Source organism: Ailuropoda melanoleuca, chromosome 1 (assembly GCF_002007445.2).
Source record: "Ailuropoda melanoleuca isolate Jingjing chromosome 1, ASM200744v2, whole genome shotgun sequence".
Classification (NCBI taxonomy): Eukaryota; Metazoa; Chordata; class Mammalia; order Carnivora; family Ursidae; genus Ailuropoda; species Ailuropoda melanoleuca.
Window position 1 is genome coordinate 110,839,451 of NC_048218.1, and position 21,043 is coordinate 110,860,493.

The window sequence follows — 21,043 nt, forward strand, 5'->3', positions numbered from 1 at the left end:
CGATATGCCTCACCAGCGCTTTTGGATTTCCCTTTTAACGTCATAATCTTATTTTGCTGGGTTTGGGGAGACAGACGTCACAGGCCACAGACGGAGCAGAGGCCGGGGCTGCCCGAAGAGGAGAGCTTGAGGTTCATGTCAGACGCTGTTCCGAACCAGACTGAGAGGGACCCGTCCCGCAGGACGAGGCCCTGCCCCATGGGGGCCTCACATTCCCCTGTGAGGTCGGTGGAGTCAGCGGCCACATCCCCAACCGCCTCCCGCTGCTGGTGTTTTCAGAGCCGAGCGGCGTCTGCAAACACAGCTCTATTCCATCTCCACTCTACCCGGTGGCCGCGTTCCCTCCTGAGGCATTTTTACATTTGGCTTAGGAAAGATCCCGAGGAATCAGCCCTGCCACAGGGATATGGGGCCAGCTGCATCCCCAAAAACGCTACCTTACTTTCTGTTCCTCCTGTGTGCCCCTGAAACGTCACTAGCTTTTCCAGAAAAAGGCACATCCCGACAGTTAAACACAGACAAAGCCAAACCCACGGGTAGCTTTCTGCCATTTGGAGAAGGTGGCGAACCCAAGATAACATTAGTCTGGGTGGGCGTCCTCTACACAAAATGACGTGGAAATGGAGGAATTCACACCCCTACAACCCCACTGGAAAAATCCACACCCAGCACTCATGGTAGCTATTCTGAGATGGGGTCTACTCAAAGAAGTATCTGCAACCGTGTGGCTCAGAGGAGGCAAATGGCAGCGGGAACGCCTACCACCCCGCACGTGTCTATCGGGTGCCTCCCACAGCGAACCCTCCAGAACCCAGCGAGGTGGGCTACATCTGTCCTGCAGGGACCGCCTGGCGCTCGCCACCTGCCTCTGAAGCGTAGCCCCAGCTGCTCTGGCAGCTCGCCCAGCCTGCCAGCCCCGGCCAGGCACTGCGCTAGCAGAGTAGGTGGTCTGCACAGAATGTTCTGGAACATGTCACAGGCCCTTCTCACCCCTCCAGCTGGACGAGGCACTGGGGCACTGGGCTCACAGCCTCCACCCTGGTGGTTCCTGTGCTACGGGCAGGGACGGGGGACAAGGACGCAGCACTTGGCCATGCAAAGCCCAGACCCAAGCTGAGCAGCATGGCCACAAAGGCCAATTCAGGGAATTGGAGGTCTCTCCGGGCCACGGGCTCCCCCCATGAAACATGACAATAGGTTCCTTGAGCTCAGGGGAAGAAAGGCACATTCTTACCATTTTTATGAGCTACTTAATTGAATAGAAGAATTCCAAAGAGAAAGCTGAACAGTGCTGTTTGCCAGCCACTTAACTCTTTCTCTCCAGGCAGGTTGGGAAATAAGCCTCAGGACGACATGGGATGACGGGGGCTGCGCTGTGCATCCCTCCTCTGGGCTCCAAAGCACATTGTCCCCGGCTCAGCCCCACGCCTGCCAGCAGTCCCCAGGTTTCCTGTGGGAGGACCTCTGGGGAGGACCAGCATGTTGCAGCAACCCCACGAATCCTGCTGCGGATGACAGCTACTCGCCCCCGGGGCTGCCTTGTGGGACCACACCCCTCCTGGACCCCTCTTCTATTCGTCCTCTGGGAAGAAGTAGCATTAGCTGCTCAAATAAACTAACGACGTAAGATGTTTGCCAGCTGCCCTGGGGCAGGAGCTCGCGTGCAGACATGGGGCAGGAGCTCACACATGAGGCATGCGTTCACATCCAACACACGCCCCCTTAATAGCACATGTCTGTCCACCCTGGACAAACGCAGGTGCACAGAAGCCAGGGTGCTGGAGAGACCTCTGTCCTTCCTCCTGACCGTCGGCCATGCGGCTCAGGGCCCGGATGGGGATGGGGAACACCTTCCTGGGACAATCCATTGCATTTTCCGCAGGGGTGTATAACAAGGTGTCAGCTCTAACCCTTCATCCCAAGGCCGTGACCCTCGGACGTCCCCACCCTGGGGTCCCGTCCTGCCCACGCACCTTGCTCTCTGGAGATATCCGCCTTGTACCAGAATTTGGATGTGTCTTGGACAAAGTTCACGGACACGTGCTTATCACCCAGATTATCTGTAAAAGAGAATGTAAAAACAGTCACTCTGGACATTTTATTGCAACCTCTCACCTTGCAGGGAACCCAAAGCTCAAAGTCCAACCCGGGGCGAGGATAGTGTGTCTCCGGGAAAGCGCGCTCTCTCTAATCCGTGGGAACCGGCTGGGGCGCGGCAGGGAGCAGGTGCTTCTGGATGCACAGAGCACAGACGGCGCGACACACGGCCAGCGCCGGGCGGCTCTCGCAGACGGAAGCCAGCGGAGCAGCGTGGTGTGACCTCCTCGTGTCAGGATCTTATTCGTACACGTTTGAAATATTGCATTCAATTTTGAAAGGATTCACTGAATTCCAGAAAGAGAAGTTATTTTTGAAGAACGAGGATTCCGGGTGGCGGGAGAAACAGAAGCCGATGTGGGTGAGCACAGAGCAGAGGGGAACGGAGAATAACGAGGAAAAGACCCCAATGGACAGCTCTGGGCTTCGCTCTCAAGGCGCTGCCCGGAAATCCCAGGGCCCCCCTGCCGCTGAGTGAACGCACACGGGGGTGCCCGCCACCCGCTGACATGTGCCTACCTGGGGAGGGCGCTGCAGCCTCCAAGGGCTTGGGGAAGTCCGGGAGGACGTTTGGGAATGGGATGCTCACGGTGCTCCCGCTGTGTGGGCTGGAGAAGCCGCTGGAGGACGGGGAGGCCGAACCCAGAGATCGGTCCCCCTCTGAGGCTCGCTTCTTCTCGGGAAGGGGCGGCTGCCCGGGCAGGCTCAGGCCCTGGCCCGGCAGGACCGGGCTGTGATGGCCGCTGTGGCCAGGCGTCACCGTGAGAAAGCCGTGGGACAGGAAACCATTGTCAGCCGCTGCCGCTGCCGTCCGCGGGGTGCCGGGGGCCTGGGGTGCTCCATGGGAATGGGCCAGCAAGGGCCCCGGGTCCTCCCCGGGGGGAAGGCCGCTTCCCACGGGGGCCGTGCCGAAGCTCAGGAAGGCCTGGCCACTCGGGGGGCCCAGAGCCTCGGGGGGCTCTGCCAGGGACAGCTCGTGGTTGTGGAAAGAGGACTGGAGCTCCACGGGCGGGAGGTGGGGCCGCCCAGGGCCGTCGGGGCCGGGGCTGGGGAACTCTCCGGCGCCGAGGAGGCTTCCTGCTGGCCGGCTGCTCCCTAGCAGGGCCAGCGTGGCTTTGGGGCTGCTCTCCACCCACGGGAGCTCAGCAGACGAAGGGCTGTGGGAAAGACACAATGATCAGAAGGTGCCCCGAGATCAGCAAGGGTCCCCCAGGTGGTGAAGACAGGGTTGGGACACTGGTGCTGAGGCTTGCCCCAAGATATCAGCAGTCAGACCTGCCGTTCTAACCTCCCGCATCACTGCATACCAGATGCTCAGCCCCTCACGCCGATTAACACCTGCCCTGGCCCCTCCTTCCTCGCTTCTCATCCAGCAAAGGGCCCTTCCACTCGAGACAAAACTCAACCATGGTCCTGGGTCCATCTCGCAGCCCGAGTCCCTGCATCCCTCCCTCCGACATCAACCACGCAGTTCACCGTGTGCTGCTCCTGGCAGAACATCATTCCCTGGGTACAGACCGTGTCCCTACTTTCTTCTTCCTCCTCCCCCAAGAACTAACATGGACGCCCTACTCAGTTTCCCTAAGTGCTTGCTGGATACCCAGCTGATTAAGGGCTCCCAGTAAGAACATGAGAAGTTGGGGCCTCGGGGACTCAGTGGGCTAAGCAGCCAGGACTTCATCTCAGCTCAGGTCTTGATCTCAGCGTTGTGAGTTCAAGCCTTGCATTGGGCTCCACGCTGGGCACAGAGCCTACTTAAAAAAAATAAAATAAAATACAGGTTTTTTTTTTAAAAAAAAAAAGAAGATGAGAAGTTACCATCCAAAATTGGAAATTCCCAGATCGAGGGCATCAGAAAGTACCGTAGGGTTAGAAGCCCAGAAAGTCAGCCGCCAAGCCACCACATCACACACACACCTCACTAGCAAACACTTTGGGCTCTGTGTGGGACATCCTTAGCTGAGCCCCCTTGTAAAGAGTCAGGAGGCAGAATGCGGAGGGTGAACTGGGATGCACCATGTCCTTGCACAAGGGAGCCGCTCAGGAGCCGTTCCTACGCTGGGCCCGTGCAGCGGCTCAGTGGACGTCCCTCGCCAAGCACCGACACAACATCTCCTTCTGCATCCCCCCCTTCTGCTCTCCCAATCCCGAGCGGTGTCCCCGCACTTTCCTGAACACTGGCACAACTTCCACATCCCCAAGGCCACCACCATATGCCTGCCTGCCCTTCCATCCAGTCGGGAGTCCCCTGGCCTGGCCGCCAAGGGAGACTAAGCCCCGGCCGGCCCCCTGCACCCCTGCTCCAGCCTCAGCTCAGACCACGTGGTCATAGATGCCCGGTCCTTAACTGGCCAGTGTCCCCAGACTCCACCTGCCCATGTGGTCCCTGAGCTCTCGGCCTGTCCACACTGGGAGGGGTAAAGTCTCCAGAATTTGTATCTGTGATTGTATTTCTGAAGAGTGACCATTATCAATAGCAGCCAGGTGTCAGCTGCAGGTTGAGCCCCCCGCCCTCCCTTCCCGGGGCCTGCGGTCGGGGTCTGCGGGAGCAGTCTGTGCTGCGTTCAAGGGCCCGTCTCCCTACCTGTCCCGCCGCTGGCCAGGGCTACTGCTGGAGATGGTGCAGGAGGACGTGAACGCCCGCTGAAAGGCAGGTGCCGCCGGCATGTCGGCCCGGAGTGTCGCAGGTTTGGGCCCCACGGGGCTCTCGGACATCCCCACCGCACGATGCAGGATCTCAGCACAGCCTCGAGTATCTGCAGCAGAGAAAAGAGTGGAGACTCTCTTACGGGCCTGGTCTCTGTCCTGGAAGGAACGGGGTCCCTTCTGAAGAGGCGTGCTACAGATGAGGGTCCTGATTCCACCACGTGTGGGTCACTCCTGCCCAGCACACTCCCCAAACACAGGACGCGGACCACACGCCCCGCGCCGGGCTCCGGCACGCTAGGCAAGCTGAGCGGCATCTTGCAAAGATCGTCTGCAAGGACAAGGGGGTGCAACCCACACAGAGTCACCCCCCAAAGGCCAGTGTACTGACGGACTGATCCTGCCCAGCCTGCAGGCCAGCTCCCACTTCAGAAGGGCCAGGCCTTCGCTCTGCATGCCAGCAGGAGACGCTCACAGAGAAGACCCACTTTCCAGAAAGAGCAGGCCCCGTGGCTACGGCTGGGTGGGCACTTAAGCTCCATCTGTCCTGAGCTGGTAGCCTGGCCCACACCCTGGGCCGTGAGCTTGCTGGTACACGTCCCACCTCCCACACGGCCCTGCCGGCTGGTGTCCTCGCCCCAGCAAGGGGCATAGATCCTGGCCCGGGCCCTGTCGCTCGGGGCATGAGAGGCCAAGCCCACACACTCCACCGAATTTTATACACTCCCGACAAAATGCGCCTCTGCTTGAGGCCCAGCATCGCCATTATTTCTGGATATTTTTTAAATCTTGCCTTTTCTTTCCTTTTTTTTTTTTTAAACTCAGCTTTAAGAACTGGACAAATCTAGCAGGGTCGATAAAATAACACTGTAAGAAATATAGGGTATTTGGGTTTCTGCTTCAGAACAAGGGAGGGTGGATAAAAGCATGGTGAAGTTTTTAAAAATTCCACCTCTCTCATATTACTCATTTCCGGGAAAGGGGCGGCTTTGAGCGAGTCACACGTCCCGGCCGCAGACCCACTTGGCAGTACGTGGATTAGAGGCTGGACCTTAGCCTGTGGTCAGGACTGTGGAAACCCCACTGATGAGCTGCAGAAATAAAAACTGAGGCTGAGTGGGCAGCCAGGACTTGAGGGAAGGGAAGCCCCACTCTGAGCACAGCCTCCCCTGCCGGCGTTTCCAACTCCTCAGCTCGGAAAACCGAGCGAAACGTCTGGAACTGAGACCAAAGTGGCTGATAAAGAGCCACAGAATAAGCAGGGATTTGGGCAGTTTCCTGGTGGGGCCGAAAAACAACCGGGGAGCCCAAGGCACCTACCCAGGATTCACGGTGAGGCCCTGAAGGCTACACTGTGGGAATACCAGCGCCAAGAACAGATGCACCCCCCGCCCCCAGATCTCAGTAGTCTGCCCTGGAGAACATCTCCCTGTCTGGAAGTAAAAATCACCCTCCAGAGCCTGCCTCTATCTAACATGGATCAACGGACTGATACACTCATCCATCCACCCATCCATCCATCCACCCATCTATCTTTCTATCTATCTCTTTATCTGTAATTTTCGGACACAATTCAAATATTTAATTTAAAAAACTGACCAGGCATGCTAGTAACAGGCACCAGAACAAAAAAATGAAAACAAAGACAAAGAAAAAAAAGGGGGAGAACAGCCACAGCTATACACGCCTTGGAGTTAAAAGACACACACTTGAAAATAAGTAAATGGAGGGGCGCCTGGGTGGCACAGCGGTTAAGCGTCTGCCTTCGGCTCAGGGCGTGATCCCGGCGTTATGGGATCGAGCCCCACATCAGGCTCTTCTGCTGTGAGCCTGTTTCTTCCTCTCCCACTCCCCCTGCTTGTGTTCCCTCTCTCGCTGGCTGTCTCTATCTCTGTCAAATAAATAAATAAAATCTTTAAAAAAAAAAAAAAGAAAATAAGTAAATGGAAAACGTTTCAGAAAAACATAAGAGAATTTCACAGAACTGGAGTGCATTAAGAATAACTGAGTGGAAATCCTCGGATGACATGAGAACAAAATTAATGAAACGAAGCAGAAGGCCAACGATTCCATCAGCAGACGGCGCGGTGGAGATGCTGACGTGCGAGCTGGGGCAAGTCAGAGGAGTATCGAGCTGGAAGCACTGGCAGGAAAGGTACGGAATACAGGGAAGGGAACAACGCCGCGTGGGGCATGGTGAGCAATTCTAACACACATACAACAGGGGCCAAGGAGGGATGGGGGATGGNAAAAAAAAAAAAGAAAATAAGTAAATGGAAAACGTTTCAGAAAAACATAAGAGAATTTCACAGAACTGGAGTGCATTAAGAATAACTGAGTGGAAATCCTCGGATGACATGAGAACAAAATTAATGAAACGAAGCAGAAGGCCAACGATTCCATCAGCAGACGGCGCGGTGGAGATGCTGACGTGCGAGCTGGGGTAAGTCAGAGGAGTATCGAGCTGGAAGCACTGGCAGGAAAGGTACGGAATACAGGGAAGGGAACAACGCCGCGTGGGGCATGGTGAGCAATTCTAACACACATACAACAGGGGCCAAGGAGGGATGGGGGATGGAATGAGGCTCAAGCAAACCCGGGAAGGGTATTTACTGAGAATTCCCCCAAACGCACTAAAGAAATCAACCCACAGGTTCAGGAAAAAAATCCATGAAATCGAAGCAAGATAAGTAAACAGAAAACTATACACATTCACTCAATAGTAAAAGTGATGAAAATCAAAGACAAACTTTGAAACAGCACCTTGTCCAATCTGGGAGGAAGTGGGGAGCCAACTTCAGTGTTCACGTTTTAAACACTCGGTAAACGCGTCTTTACAGAAAAGCGCAGTGCTAACGTCGCCTTTGTACAAACCACACCGTGAGACCCCGGGGGCGGGCACTGCCTCCTGTGTCCACACGGATGCCCGTGGTCAACAGGGCTGCACCTGATATGCACACATGCCTCTTGCACGTCCAAAGCCCTGGGGCAGTGTGGTCTTACTCCCGATGGGGAGGCGCCCCACACGCCAGTATGACCTTCCACAGAAAACCTTCCAAAATACACGCTGCTTAGGCCACCTGGGGGCTCCATCGGTTGAGCGTCCGACTCTTGGTTCTGGCTCAGGTCTTGATCTCAGAGCCGTGGGATAGAGCCCTGCGTTGGGCTCTTTGCTGAGCAGGGAGTCTGCTGGACAGTCTCTCTCTCTCTCTCTCTCTCTCTCTCCCTCCCTCTGGCCCTCCCCACTCTCTCTCAAAATAAAATAAAGTTTCTTGAATTAATCAGCCAACTGGATGGGCTGCAAAGTCCACCCTCCAATCCTGTCAAGTGAAGCTGGGATGGGAAAACAAGGATTCGAGGAGCTTCCCTCCCCCTGAAATTGTCTTCTTGGAAGTAAAACAACATCGGCAGTTAGCGTGTCCCTGTGTCCCCTGCCCACGTAAGATAGAGCTACTGAGCGCCAACCACCTGTGAGCACGGCGCTGGCTGCTGGCCTCCAGGTGAGCATGTCGCCAGAACGGCAGCCTGTGAGTTTCATAGGCACCTGAAGGAGACTCTCCTTCTGCCTGGGGGCAGCTGGAAGGCTTCCTGGAGGAAGCACTTTCGATGGGAACCTGGAAGTAGGTGGGTTTGCAATAAACCAAGCGAATGCCATGGGAGTGAGTGCAGCATCCCAGGGCTCTGTGCTCCCAGCTGGGGCCCCACCACTGGGCTGGCGCTCCTGGGAGCTTCTTGCACCTGCTATGAATTAATGAATGAGTTCGCAGTGACTCAGAAGTAAAAGGAAAGAGTCCAGGGCAGGATGTGGGCCTGGCCCCGAGGAGTCAGGGTGCACGTCCTCATCACCCCCAGGCCAAGGAGCAGGACTGAACTTCAGGGTCAGAAGGACTGTTTCTCAGTCAAGCCCACAGTGGGTGACTGACAGCGCTCTCAGGGGTCCTGCTGCAGCCACAGGGGCTGCCCGCTCCCGTGTCCCCTGCGATCCTGGGAATCCCATGCCACGCCCACATGGCGCCTGCGATCACCATCAGAGGAGAAGAGGCAGGAGGGAAATAAGGTCCTGCTTTGTTCCTGTTACCCTGTCGCCTGTTCCAGAAAACAGCAAGCTCAGCGCTCCCCATGAAAGTGGCTTTGTTCACAACTCAGCACCAACGCTGGGGCCGTGGCTGGGCCTGGTTCCCTGCCCCAGGCGACAGGACTTAATTAACCCTCAGTCTGGAGAAGGGCCAGCCAAGGACGTCAGTGCAGGGACACTGGCTTCCCGGCCACTTCTCCCGCAGAGCCAGGCCCCTCTGTGTGCTCAGACACGCATGCGAGCCGCAGACAGCAGCCACCACGGGGCTGCAGGCCCGCTATCCACCCAGCAGGAGCAGGGCCTCGGGGAGAAGGGGCACGGCCTCCATCCTCAGACATGCAGGGCACTGCAAACACGAGTCCAAGTGCAGATAAATGCGCCAGGTCCAGGAATCGGGCTGCAGACCTCAAACCCTCCGCGTGGACGGTGGCATTCATTACAGGAAGCGCAAGCCGGGACAGCAGTCAGGACGCGTGTGGCCGATACTGTTCACCTTGCACATCCATTCACAGTTACGGGGACATGTCTAAATGGGCTGTCCCTGGGCCCAGCCCCGTTCCGCGCACTCGGAGTCCGCATGCTCAGTGTGGGCCCAGAAGGAGGAGAGCGGGCAAGGTGTCCTGTCTGCGAGGGAGGCTCGCAGGTGACACGGGGGAGGCTTCGCTCTGCAGTGGCGTGTGTGGCTCTCAGAGGGAGCGTGGCCAGGCAGGCATTCCCGTGTCCCGGTAAGCGGCCAGCCTCAACCACCGCCATGGTGGTCAGACTTCTCCCTGCGGCCACAGTCCCCTGGCAGGACGTGTCCATGCGAGGGGGTGCTAGGGGCCACAAGGGGGCCAGTGTGGACCCTGCTCCCGGCAGGTCTGCAGCATACCCCAGGCAAACCACGTTTGTGCTCCTCCTGACATATTCTCACATTTCCCCTTTCCGGCTGACACCCAGAGGACACCAATATGGTCAGTGTCTGGAAAGCAGGCCCCTGGCTTCCTGGTTCCCTCCACCAGCTGGTGTCCTGGCGCCTGCAGGAACCGAGGACCGGGGCGGGGAGGGAGGGTGGAAGGGAAGGAAGGAGGGAGGGAGGGAGGGAGTGATTGTGCCTCTCCCTCCGGGGCTCCCAGACCTTCCAGGACCTTCCGGGCCCAGGCTCCCCTTGGCTTCCCCTTCCTGCACTTCCTTTACCCAGAGCAGGGGTGACAGAGGGTCACAGGCTCTTTTCCAAAAGGTCTATTTTTAGACCGCGCGGGAGCTGCTGCAGGAGGTTCCGTGGGAAGCGGGGTAACATCTGCTCTCCGCCAGCCACGATTTACATCACACGTAAGTCAGAGGGAGGAAGGGGACCCCACATGCTTGCTGCCTGCACAGCCGGGAGCCGGCCAGACGCTGAGGTCCGCGTGTGCGCACAGGGCCCGCCACGTAATGCACAACACCCAGGTGAGTGACGTCGGAACCAACTCAACGCCCCCATCTTCCCGCTACACAGAGAACCTTATGGGCCACAATGACTCAATCATCCTTCGATTACAGTTCATAATAACAGATTGCCATTAAACTTACGTTGTCTTTAAAGACAGATAAATGACATTTAGCGGGGGTCACGATGATACTCGCCTATCCCAGAGAAGAAAATGGAGTTTGCTGTTTGACCGCCCAGACTGACCTTCAGGCCATGAGAAGCAGGCATCTTCTCAGTCAGCCTTTAGAAGCGAGTGTGCATATCTCCAACGAGGAGTCATGGATCTACCATTGATCTGTATCGATCTATCACCATGTGTATCGATCTGGCAGCCACTTTTCCACGTCCGTCCCCTGCCCTCCGGCTCATACCCTGGGACTACGGAAAACTGAGAGAATTCTGCAGAATGAGTATGAACACAGTTTTGGGCTCCTGCGTTGTATTTCCAGATGTGACAATAGGGGCGGTGGGGGAGGGGGCACCCGGATCCCGAGGTGCTGGGGCCACAGGTCACGGACCGCTGGCCACATGCTCACTCTCTGGGGCCGTCCGGTGCTCCACCTGCAGAATCCCACTGACAAACATCAGCTTAGATGTCTTCTCGGGTCTGTTCAGCTCTAAATTTAAATTATTATTTTTAAAAAGCCAAGACTTTGTATGGGAAGTTCGGTAGCAGTGATTTTTTTTTTTTAAAGGAAGTCCTTAATCTTAGAATGTTTCTGTTATTTGTCTAGAAACAACAGGCCATTTACCCAACCTTCTGGAAAGCAAAGGAAGGACAGCCAGGCAGCCAGATATAATGAGACCTACTTAGGGAAAACCCCTGAAAGAATGGAAAGACACACCGTGCATCTCTCTCGATAAACGTGGAACTCACATGTCTGCAGCCCCTTGGATACGCCGCAAACACAGGAGGAAGAAATGAATGGCCCCCATGCGGACGGTCTCGAGCTTTTTCTTTTATAAACCTTCATGTCAAAACCACGGAGTGTGAATGTGCTCCCTGGCTAAGGTCAGCGTTTTCCGTGAGAAGCAGGAATGCTCCCCCTCCACGCCCCCCCCAAGGTAAAGTAGCTCCCTCTGCTAGAAGGACCCGGCATTCTCACCCCCCCACCCCTCCTGTCCCCTACAGAGCAGGAGGCGCCCGGCCAGCCCTGGGGTCAGGGCTCGTGTCGGGGCACAGGTGGGTGACCCTGCCGGGACGCCTTCCCCCCAAACTGGACTTACCCGCACCCAGGGACACCACCGAGAAGCAGGAGTTCTGATAAAGCAGGTCACTGCAACTGGGATCCTGACCACATCCCATTTCTACTCAGAGGTTCTGACCGTACTCTTCAGAAGCTCTCAGGTGCTCATGGGGCCCCTTAGCAACCCGCCAAAACTGAATGTCTTACAAAAACCGGCTTTGGCGTGCGCACCCAGGGAAACATACCACTTCCTTCTGCGGGGCTGAGGGGAGAACGGCACTGTGGCTGGAGGTCCTGAGGATATGGAGACCACCGGCGCCTGGGCCCGGGAGCCGCTCACACAGCTGAGAAGTGGGCGGGTGGGCAGCGGCTGGGGGTACCCACACTGTGCAGCCCCCTGTCCAACTTGGCACCACGGGTCTCCTCCCGGACCCAAGCCCCTCCCCGAGCCCTGCACTCACCACCCACCTCCAGCCTCCATGGATCTGACGCCTCGTAGGACCTCACCCACATGGAGCCATGCATTATTTGTTTCCATGCCCGGCTTCTGTCCTCAAGGCTCATCCATGGAGTAGTGCACATCAAAATGTCCCTCCTTCTTATTAGGGCTGACAATATGCCATTGCTGATGGGCCAGGCTGTGCTTTACCCCTCATCCGAGGGTGGACAGGTGCAGGCTAGGCCTTTGGGCTCCTGTGAGTGACTCCACGGCTTCCTTCCGTGTGCTGTTCGCCAGTCACAGGGGGACTGGTCACTTGCAGCAGCAAGCAGCCCCATTGATAGGAGATCTTTCCCTCGAAACTGCTTCCCCTCGGGTGGGAGTCGAGGTATACAGGGATGCCTACAGCAGACGGCATCGGGCACCGGGGACAGGGCGCCGGGGGAAGGAGGCAGCAAGTGGAGGGGAGCCTATGCACCTGCCGGAGGGCCAGCCGAGGACGTGGCAGGCGTCCCGGGCTTTACACAGAGATGGGTGGAACTTAGCAGGACGCACAGACTCCACCAGACGCCGCCCAGGTCTGTCGGTGAAGATGCTGTCCCTGTAACCTGTTTGGTTGAGGGTCCCAAGTTCCCAGAATAATTCCAGTCCCACAATGGGGCCGGGCCCCCAGAAGAGAAATCTTGATGCTTTCTGGCCTCGGGCACAATCCCCAGCCAATCAGGCTTTACTCTGGAAACGCACACAGGCTTTGTGCTCAACTCTGCCACGGACCTTCTGAGGAAAGGCCCCTTTAGCCCGGTGAAGACCACCGATGACACGTGGCCCCCAAGGAGCCTCCAACCAGCAGGACAGCTTCCTCCCAGCGCGACTGCACCGCGAAGATTCATAGTCTCGTTTGTGGAGCCCGGGGTACGAACCTGCCTCTTGGCTGTGACTGGAAAACCCCATTTCCTGTGCAAAATTGGATGGATACAAATCCTAGGCATCCTTCTAGGACGCTCATCTCCCAGAACCCCTGGCATTTGGGGACGTGCCTCCTTTATGCCCCCAGCCCAGGTGGTAACTGGGACCCCCGACAGCTAATGGGAGGCTTCTGCCCTAATTTCAGAAACCGTTAAGTCTGGTGTTAAGTCTGGTAGAACACGCCTACACCCCCGCTGAGACCACAGGATCCAAGACCACAAACCCCATTAGGTCAGCGCTGGAAATCCCGGCCTCAGTTAACACCACGCAGCTCTTTGCGTTCCTGCCGTCGCCGAGGGTGTGAAGCTGTCTTCAGAACACGAGCAGAGACATGAAGACGTTTTTGTGGGAAAAAACAGGCTTTCTTCAGAAAGCATCAATATGTTACTAGTAATGACCATCTGTGAGGCACTTCCTCACGAAACACCGCTCAGAATGTGTGCTGTCCCGAGCTGACCTGCCAGGAGCTCCCGCGCCCCGGCTGCTGCATGGGATTCCAGCACCACGCCCGGGTTCCCAATCTCAGCTCTGCAGCAAAACACACTCCCCTTCACTCTGGACCTGGCCTCCCTGGGGCGGGATCCCCGTGTTCCCACACAGCAGGTGCACCAGCCAGCTCGGGGGACCACACACACCACCGACGGGTGCCTTAAACAGCAGGAATGTGCTTCTCACATCCTGGAGGCTGGAAGTCTGAGATCCCGGTGTGGCAGGGCCAGTCCCTCCCGAGGCCTCTCCTGGGTGTGCAGACAGCCATCTCCTCCCTGTGTCCTCACGTGGTCGTCCCTCCACGCATGTCCGCGTCATCTCCTCCACTTACGAGGACTCCTGTCATGCTAGACTAGGGCCACCCTAATCACGTCGCCAAAAGCCCTATCCCCGAATACAGCCACATTCTGAGGTTTGTGGGTTATGTGAACTTTTGGCGAGGGACACGATTCAGCCCACAGCATGAGGGGACGCGCCTCTTTGGAAACGGCAGGCTGAGAATGACCGCGTGGGCTTCAGGGTTACCCGGAGGGCTCTCTCGGGAGGACGCGAAGGGTGCTCACAACGATCCACGATGAAGAACCATAAATGGAAGGAGGAGAAGCCCGGCCCGGGAGGAGACCTCCGGCAGATGCCCAGCGGCACAGGCCAACACTGCCGAGCGCCTGCCCATGGGCTCCGGGCGACCTCGCAGGCACGGCACAGTGTCCGCAGCGCCCGCCATCCCATCCTCGTCACGCAGCCCAGCAGCCTGGCGGGCCATGGGGAACCTCCGAGGGGAAGAGAGGGCAGCTCCCTGGACCCTGCTGCCTTCCCTCCTACGTGTGCACTTGGGTTCCCATTTCCTACGTACAGGCTGGTCACAGCGACACACGAGGGGTCTTCACTAACGCAGTCCCTGGTGTTCTAGGCACAGGGGTGGCCTCATGGGCATGCAGGGACTCCGAGGGCCCCACTGGTCATGCGCCGGCGCCCCTGCGGGGGAGTGTCCGACCCCACGCACACGGAGCACCAGCAGAGCCGGAACGGGGCTGGGCTTCACGTAGCGCACGTGCGAACACTACGAAAGCGTTAAAATTGCCCCGAAGGCAACAAGGGACGGACCACTTCAGGAGGTGACTTGGAGCACCCCCAGCTCTGCGACAGGCGCTCCTTCCACAGAAGGCAAGGCTGGACGGCGGCGGCCGCGCGGCAGAGCGGGCAACATGTGTCTGGCCCTCTCCCAGGACTCCTCTGCAGGAGGCGACGCAAGAAACCACTCGACGTGGGGGGAGGAGGAAACCAGCCATTGGAGGGTCAAAGTCCCCCCGTCAACGAGTGACATGCTCCAACTGCACATTTCCTTTTGTCCAAACACACGGCAGATGGAAACCCACGGCCGAGTACCGGCGTGCGGCCCCTCGTCGGAGGCTCCCAGACAGTGTTCTCCCCAGGCAGCTGGGCGTGTGGCTTCGTGTCCCGCATCGCTCTTTACACAGAACGATCACGGCTGACGGGGACCCCGTGACTCCTGACCCTCTCGGCCCTCCTGGAAGGAGGGGATTCTCTGCGTCTACACGCGAGGAGATGGGAACCCGAGCAGCCCTAGGGGCTGCAAGCGAGAGCCAGCCTGGCCCCTAGGCACCGGCGCCTGAGTGGGGCCCACGGGAGGCTGAGGTTGGAACGGACAAGAATCAAGAGAAAAGGGAAACTGAAAAGAAAAAAAACAAATCTTATGATTAAAGGAAGGAGAACATAAACTGGTGGGGCCATGTGGGTGGGCACGTGTGGACCTGCACGGAGGCCGGGAACTGCACATGAGTTGGGGGAACGATACGTGGTGGTTGAACGTCCATGCCAGGCCCAAGGGGTCCTCACCCGACAGCAAGCCTCTCCTCGGCACAGGTGCCTTGGTTCACCCCGAGGCCTGGCCCAGAGCCCCCCTGCAGACCCCCCTAAGGACACCCCCTGATCCCCCCACAGACTCCCCTGAGGACCTCAGTGCAGACCCCCTATAGATCCCACCCCCCCACTTAGGCCCTCCCACAGACCACCCACAGACCCTTCTACACACTCCCCACGGACTCCCGTGGGATCCCCCAGAGACCTCCCGTGGACCCCCCACAGACCCTTCCTTGGGAAGGGAGGCTGCTCTGGTCCCTGGGGCTCCTCCTGGCCTAGCAGAGGCTGCAGGGAGGGGGCCAGAGCCACCACGTGCCCCACAGAGGGCAGCTCTGCACATGCCAGCCTCTGGCTGTCCTGCAGGTGGGGACACGGACCCACGGAGACTCAGCTCCCCACCCGTCTCTGTGCCCACAGAAACCTCAACTCTGCGCACATCTTTCAATACACGAGGCGCCATGGTTTTCTGCTACCATTTTCTCAGTCTTAATAGTCCAGCGACGGTTTGTCTGACAACCCCTGTGCCTGAGCCCACGTGGTACCTCCCCGTGAGGACAGAACTCTCCAGAACAGAAAGCCCTGGAAGAGGAGGCAGCACTGAGAGGCGGACAAAGAAGCAGGGTATCTGTGGCGCGGTCAGAGTTGGACCAAACTTGCAGCCAGTGAGCCCCCCTGTTCCCTCTCCACGTAAGGCCGCCCAAGGCGTGTGCTCCGGACAGCGCGTCATCAAGGGGTCTGCACCCCGCAGCCACCCCCCGCGATGACCTCTGGGTGCCACACAGACCCCTGTCCAGGGGATAAAAGATAAGGCTCTGTGTCTTCTAGAAACATCTGCTTTCCTCCTGGGGCTCTGGCCGTGGGAACGCCTCTCCCCTTCTCTCTCAGCATATCCCTCACTGGTAAGGAACACAGGTATTCTTCCGTTTTTAGCCTTTTCATTATAAACTCTCCCCACGTTCTAGCCCAGCCCCGCCTGCACCAGGAAACAGGGCACCAACCCGAGCTCAAGGCTCCACGTTCCACCCAGGATACAACTCTGGGAGGCCTAATAAATGCCCCTGCTGCTTAGACCGTGATTTATCTGCTTGACTCCTGTGGGATGCGTTAGGTGCCTATGGATCGCTTCTCTGACTGGTGACTCAAGTCCCTAGGTCACCTTGGGTTCCCGAGTCTCAGCACAGAAGAGGTGTTTGTACAGCCCATGTTTACCAAATTAGCAATGCTAAAAACAGCCAGGCTGGGAACGTGTGGTTCCAGCCCAGAGGGAGCAGCGTACCCCTCCCAGAGCCTCACGGTACAACTCCACCCAGGGCGCCACCCGACCACAGCACGGGAGACCTGGACAGGTGGACAGACGGCAGCTGCCTAGGAGACTCGGGACCTGAGGGACCTGGTCGCCTTGCTGCCTCCCACAGGTCACGGAACTATCACCTGGCAGAGACCAAACAGCTCCGGGAAAAGCCTGCTCACCTCGCCAAAAGACCAAACCAACCCAACACCAAGGGAAACCCTCACATGGTGGGTTTAGTAAAGCCAAGCAGAAAGTTCATTCTTCCTAACACCCCCACTTCCCGGAGGGAGGAGGCCCTTAGGATGTCCCCTCCAGGGAGGCGTCCGCAGGGTCCAGCGGCAAGCTGCTGCCCTCCACCCCCAGCCAGTCTCGGGACAGAACGGCAGGGCTGGCGGGAAGGTGAACATCAACACCCCATGGCCGCGAACGGCCCCAGGAGCGCTGACCGCCACAAAAAGGAGACCAGACTACATATACCCAGAGCCTCCTCACGTGGTCTCAGGAAGCCCAGGATAAAACGGAAAGCCCCCTCATCACACAAGGACCAGGAAAGTCACTTGTATGAGAGCGGGCAGTGAATGATGACTGCATCGACATGAAGCAGGTGCTGAAATTGTCTGGCAAAGATTTTCCAGCGGCTCATAACCATGCTCCAACAAACAACAGTGCATTCTCTTGAAACAAATGAAAAAAAGAAAAAAACACCCAAATCTCAGCAAAGACATAAAAGTTACCAAAAAAAAAAAAAAAGGAAATCATTGAACTGGAAGATTCAGGAAAAGAAATGTGAGCAGCAGCGGGGCTGATGGAGAGGGGATCCTGGACTCAAGGGCCAGCAGGAGCATTTTACCCCAGGTGAGCACACAGCCAAACAAACTGGAAGTAGACAAGCAGAAGTCCAGGGGCCCGTGGGCCAATAACAGAGGATCCCACAGTTGCCACCACAGACCCACAAGGAGAGGGACAGCCGGTGTGAAGTTGTGAGAAGAAACAACATCAGAAAACCCCCCAGGCTGGCCAAGGACACAACCTTTGATTCAAGGAGCTGAATGATCCCCAAACAGGATAAACACTAGGAAAACCCACCCATCGTGATGAAGCTTCTGAACGCCAGGGACCAAGGTGTCCATCCTATAAGCAGCCTGCACAGGGGACGCCAATTCAAATGTGGGCAGATTTTTCATCTGAAACCAAGAGGCCAAAAGGAGGAAGCACTGATGTCCCAACAGTTTCTCTGTCCCAGGGCAGCCAACAGAGAAACACACACATCCCTCTCCCCACGGAGAACTTGCTTGACATTCAGGTCCCTGCTGCACATGCACGTGACTCATGCATATGGCACAAAGTGGCCCACTTTGCTTTTGTCCACGTGGGAAACTGCCCCAGATCTCTCTGCAGAGCGGCCCCTCTTTCCCACAGACCGCAACCACTTTTCTCAAACCAAACTTCCAGGCACTATGAGTCCGCTGTTCACCTCCATCTCCCTAGCAATCACTGGCCCATCCTTGGTCCAGCCCCTGCTCACTGGCTCCCTGGCAAGCCCCCTCTGCTAGTGGTACCCCAGCTAACCGAGATCCTTCACTATAGGACTTCCAAAATCACTTCACCTTTACCGAGTTCCCTTAAAACAGACCTGTTGGTGTTTTGATTGGAATTACACCAAATACACACGAGGGAGGGTCTGGTAAGATTTGACACCTCTATGGCATTACCTTCCTATCCAGGAACATGGTCTTTCTTTTTCTTTACTGTATCTTTTTAAATGTCTCCTATTAAACTTTCAAAGGTTCTCACGTGAACAAGACAAGTGTCATTTTCAACAGTCTGCACGTGACTTTATTACCAGAGTTCTTCTACCCCCACCATCAGATTCCTGGCTTGCGTTCCCCCAGCCCACTGGCTGCTGCGAGTCTGCTGAAGACAGGAAGCAGACAAACAGCACAGGGGACAGGACAGCTAGACAGCTGCATCCTTCTGGAAGGACAAGGGATGGCAGACTGTGTCACGTTTGGTCTACAACACACACAAGGAGGGGCTCCAAGACCCATATCTCCCAGGACCAAACCTTGTCTTTGGGGGACCCTTCTTCTTACCCCCTCAGGACTGTCAAAGAGCTCCAAGGCATTCTAGAAGCTTCTCTGTCTACACTCGGCCACCCAGGAAACCCAGCTCATCCCTGGTTCCTCCAATCCTATTCTCTCCCACTGAGTCTGTGAAACTCATATTCACTTTCCTTTATCTAGTCCACCTGGCACCTGCTCACCTGTCCCACCTGCTCTCCCTGAGACTAACCACCCATCCAACATCAGACAGAGAACACAGTTGCAGCCTGACAGTAGCCAGCTAGCTAGTGGCATGATGGGAGGCTGCGCTGGTTCCCCTATTCCTTCGTCCAGTGCTCGTAAACTTACATCCTGGCAGGATGGAAGCATCAGTGGGTGTGGACGAGAAGCAGGAAGGGCGTGGTCCATGCGAGGGGTGGTCTGGACCCCAGCTCTTACTGTCCCTGTGACCCCATTATCTTTATGTCATGGGAGAAGGCCAGCAGTGACAGGTCTCAGGTGACCAGAGGCAAAGTGAGTGGGGAGGAATTTGCACCAATCCCAGCTGGGCCACCAACCTCCGCCTGTCACCAAACATCCTTTGGCCACCGTCCTGACTCCAATCAGCTGGGCGGCCTAATGCCCTCGGATGTTACTCTACGGCTTTCTCCAAATACAAGGAGGGGACGCTGAAGCATAGGATGGACAGAAGGCAGAGTGGCCGCTGCATCCACCAGTGGTCCCGAATGGGTAAGCTGCCTGCCTAGACCTGACAGTCACCCTCGAACCCCAGTCTTCATCCTGCCCTCCGAGCACCACTGCCCTAGCTGATGTGCATGTCCAGGGCTGTTATCAGATTTCTCAAAACTGGTTTACAATGCATGCCAACTTTCTTGACAAAGAGAACTACAGAAAGCAGAGTAACAACTGTTTTTTACGGAGTACTGACCCCCACATGCCCGGCGCTGGGCTAAGCCACGTGTGGGCATCACCGGATTTAATCCTCATGAAAAGGTTTCCATGTGCAAACCATCACCGCTGCGCTGTAGACGGGGACACAGAGCTTCTGAATGGCGAGGTCAAGGGAGACCAGCTCATCTCTGCAACTTGGGAAGCTGTGTTCTGTCCCCGAGGCTACCCTGCCCCACGTCAGGGAGATTGCAAAGTCAGAACCTAAATGCAAGATCACCCCACCCTACTGCCTCCTCCCCCCAAGTACAACCGGATGCGGCTTGGGCAGGACGAGGGGCCTGTGCTGGGGGTCCCCCTGCCCCCCGCTGCGTTGAGAAGGCACAAGTGCCTATGAGGTCTTCAGCCTGGGACCCCACCTGCCCACCAACACCCACGGAGGGAGGGAATGACCTCTCTCTCTCTCTCCTGGAATCAATGGACCAAAACTCTCGAATCTCACCTCCGGTGTCACCAAAATATTGCCATGTGACCCGGCTTCTCATCTATCGATACACACATGAAATTGACTGGAAACGACTCCTGTGTAAGAACTGCGTTAAAACCACGGGGAACGCGGGACCCGACACGAGCCTCCAGTAGGGACAGGAGGACTCGGGCCATGCCGTGAGGGAGAACGTGGAAACCTGCAGGCAGAAAGAACCGGAAGGCGACCGCTGACCAGCTTGGGCTTCATTTTCTCCCAGAGACCGCAGAGGTCTCTTCCTCTTCCTCGTCCCCATCCTTCCAGCTAGAGCACACACGACCTATGGGCAAGGGGCCCCAGGTGGGCCCTCGGTCCCAGGCACCAGCCCACGCCCTGCAGGCTCACCTGGGCCAGGCTGGAGGGCAGATGCAGGGAGGGACCCAGACACTCCTCCCCATGCCAGGCTCGGGCAACATAATGACGTGAGCAGGTTATGTCATGACTCCGTGTCTTGTGTTAAAGTCCCGGGCTCCCTCAGACGTCCTCCCTCTGGCAGCTCCCACAGCGGCTCGGACAACAGTACACCTCATTCTGAAACCCCACGTTGCTCCTGGCGCCTGCTTTCCCCCTCGCTGACAGCCCTGCTTCTCCCAGGAAGCCAGGGTGCAGCACATGGGTGCAGCCCAGGGCCTCTGTGGCCGGGCCAGCCGACCTCCCTTGGGCCCTGGGGCGGACGGGAGAGCCCTGGAATGGGGCAGGCGTGCTTTCTCGGTTTTAGCAAAAGAATGTGCTGTGCTGGGAAGCAGCCCGGCTCCCAAAAGCCACACATCTGTGAAGCAGGCTTTCGTCTGCCCCAGTGAGTCTCCGCAAAGACAAAGCATGGCTTTCTTCTGGAAGGAGGGGCCCTCCGTCTGGGGTCTGGGGCTGGGGCGTCTCTAGCAGAGTCTTAGGGCCCTGAGGGCTGTCACCAAGTGACAGGGGACGCGGGGAGAGGCAACCTCCTCCCAAGTCCAGGCTCCCCGGCTCCCTGGCCCTAGGTTTCTGCATCTCCCCCGTCCCCTCCCCCCTAAAAAAAAAAAAAAAAAAAAAAAAAAAAATGGGGCTG

The 21,043-nt window shown here is 57.2% G+C and overlaps 1 protein-coding gene across 7 annotated transcripts in view; it reads right to left on the reverse strand.

The window, feature by feature from the left end:
- Positions 1-1,763: 1,763 nt before the first annotated feature.
- LOC100472275 (tensin-3) overlaps positions 1,764-21,043 on the reverse strand; it is a 158,000-nt gene continuing 138,720 nt past the window's right edge. For 3 of the 7 annotated variants that reach the window (XM_034665234.1, XM_034665247.1, XM_034665241.1), the window contains 3 exons: positions 4,682-4,853; positions 2,617-3,254; positions 1,768-2,060 (listed from right to left, as the gene is read on the reverse strand). In XM_034665234.1, the coding sequence (XP_034521125.1) occupies positions 1,906-2,060; positions 2,617-3,254; positions 4,682-4,853 (965 nt within the window). In that variant the 3' untranslated portion in view covers positions 1,768-1,905. Of the gene's footprint in view, positions 2,061-2,616; positions 3,255-4,681; positions 4,854-21,043 lie in introns of all 7 variants that reach the window. The other 4 variants (XM_034665216.1, XM_034665224.1, XM_034665209.1 and 1 more) reach the window with 3 other exon arrangements.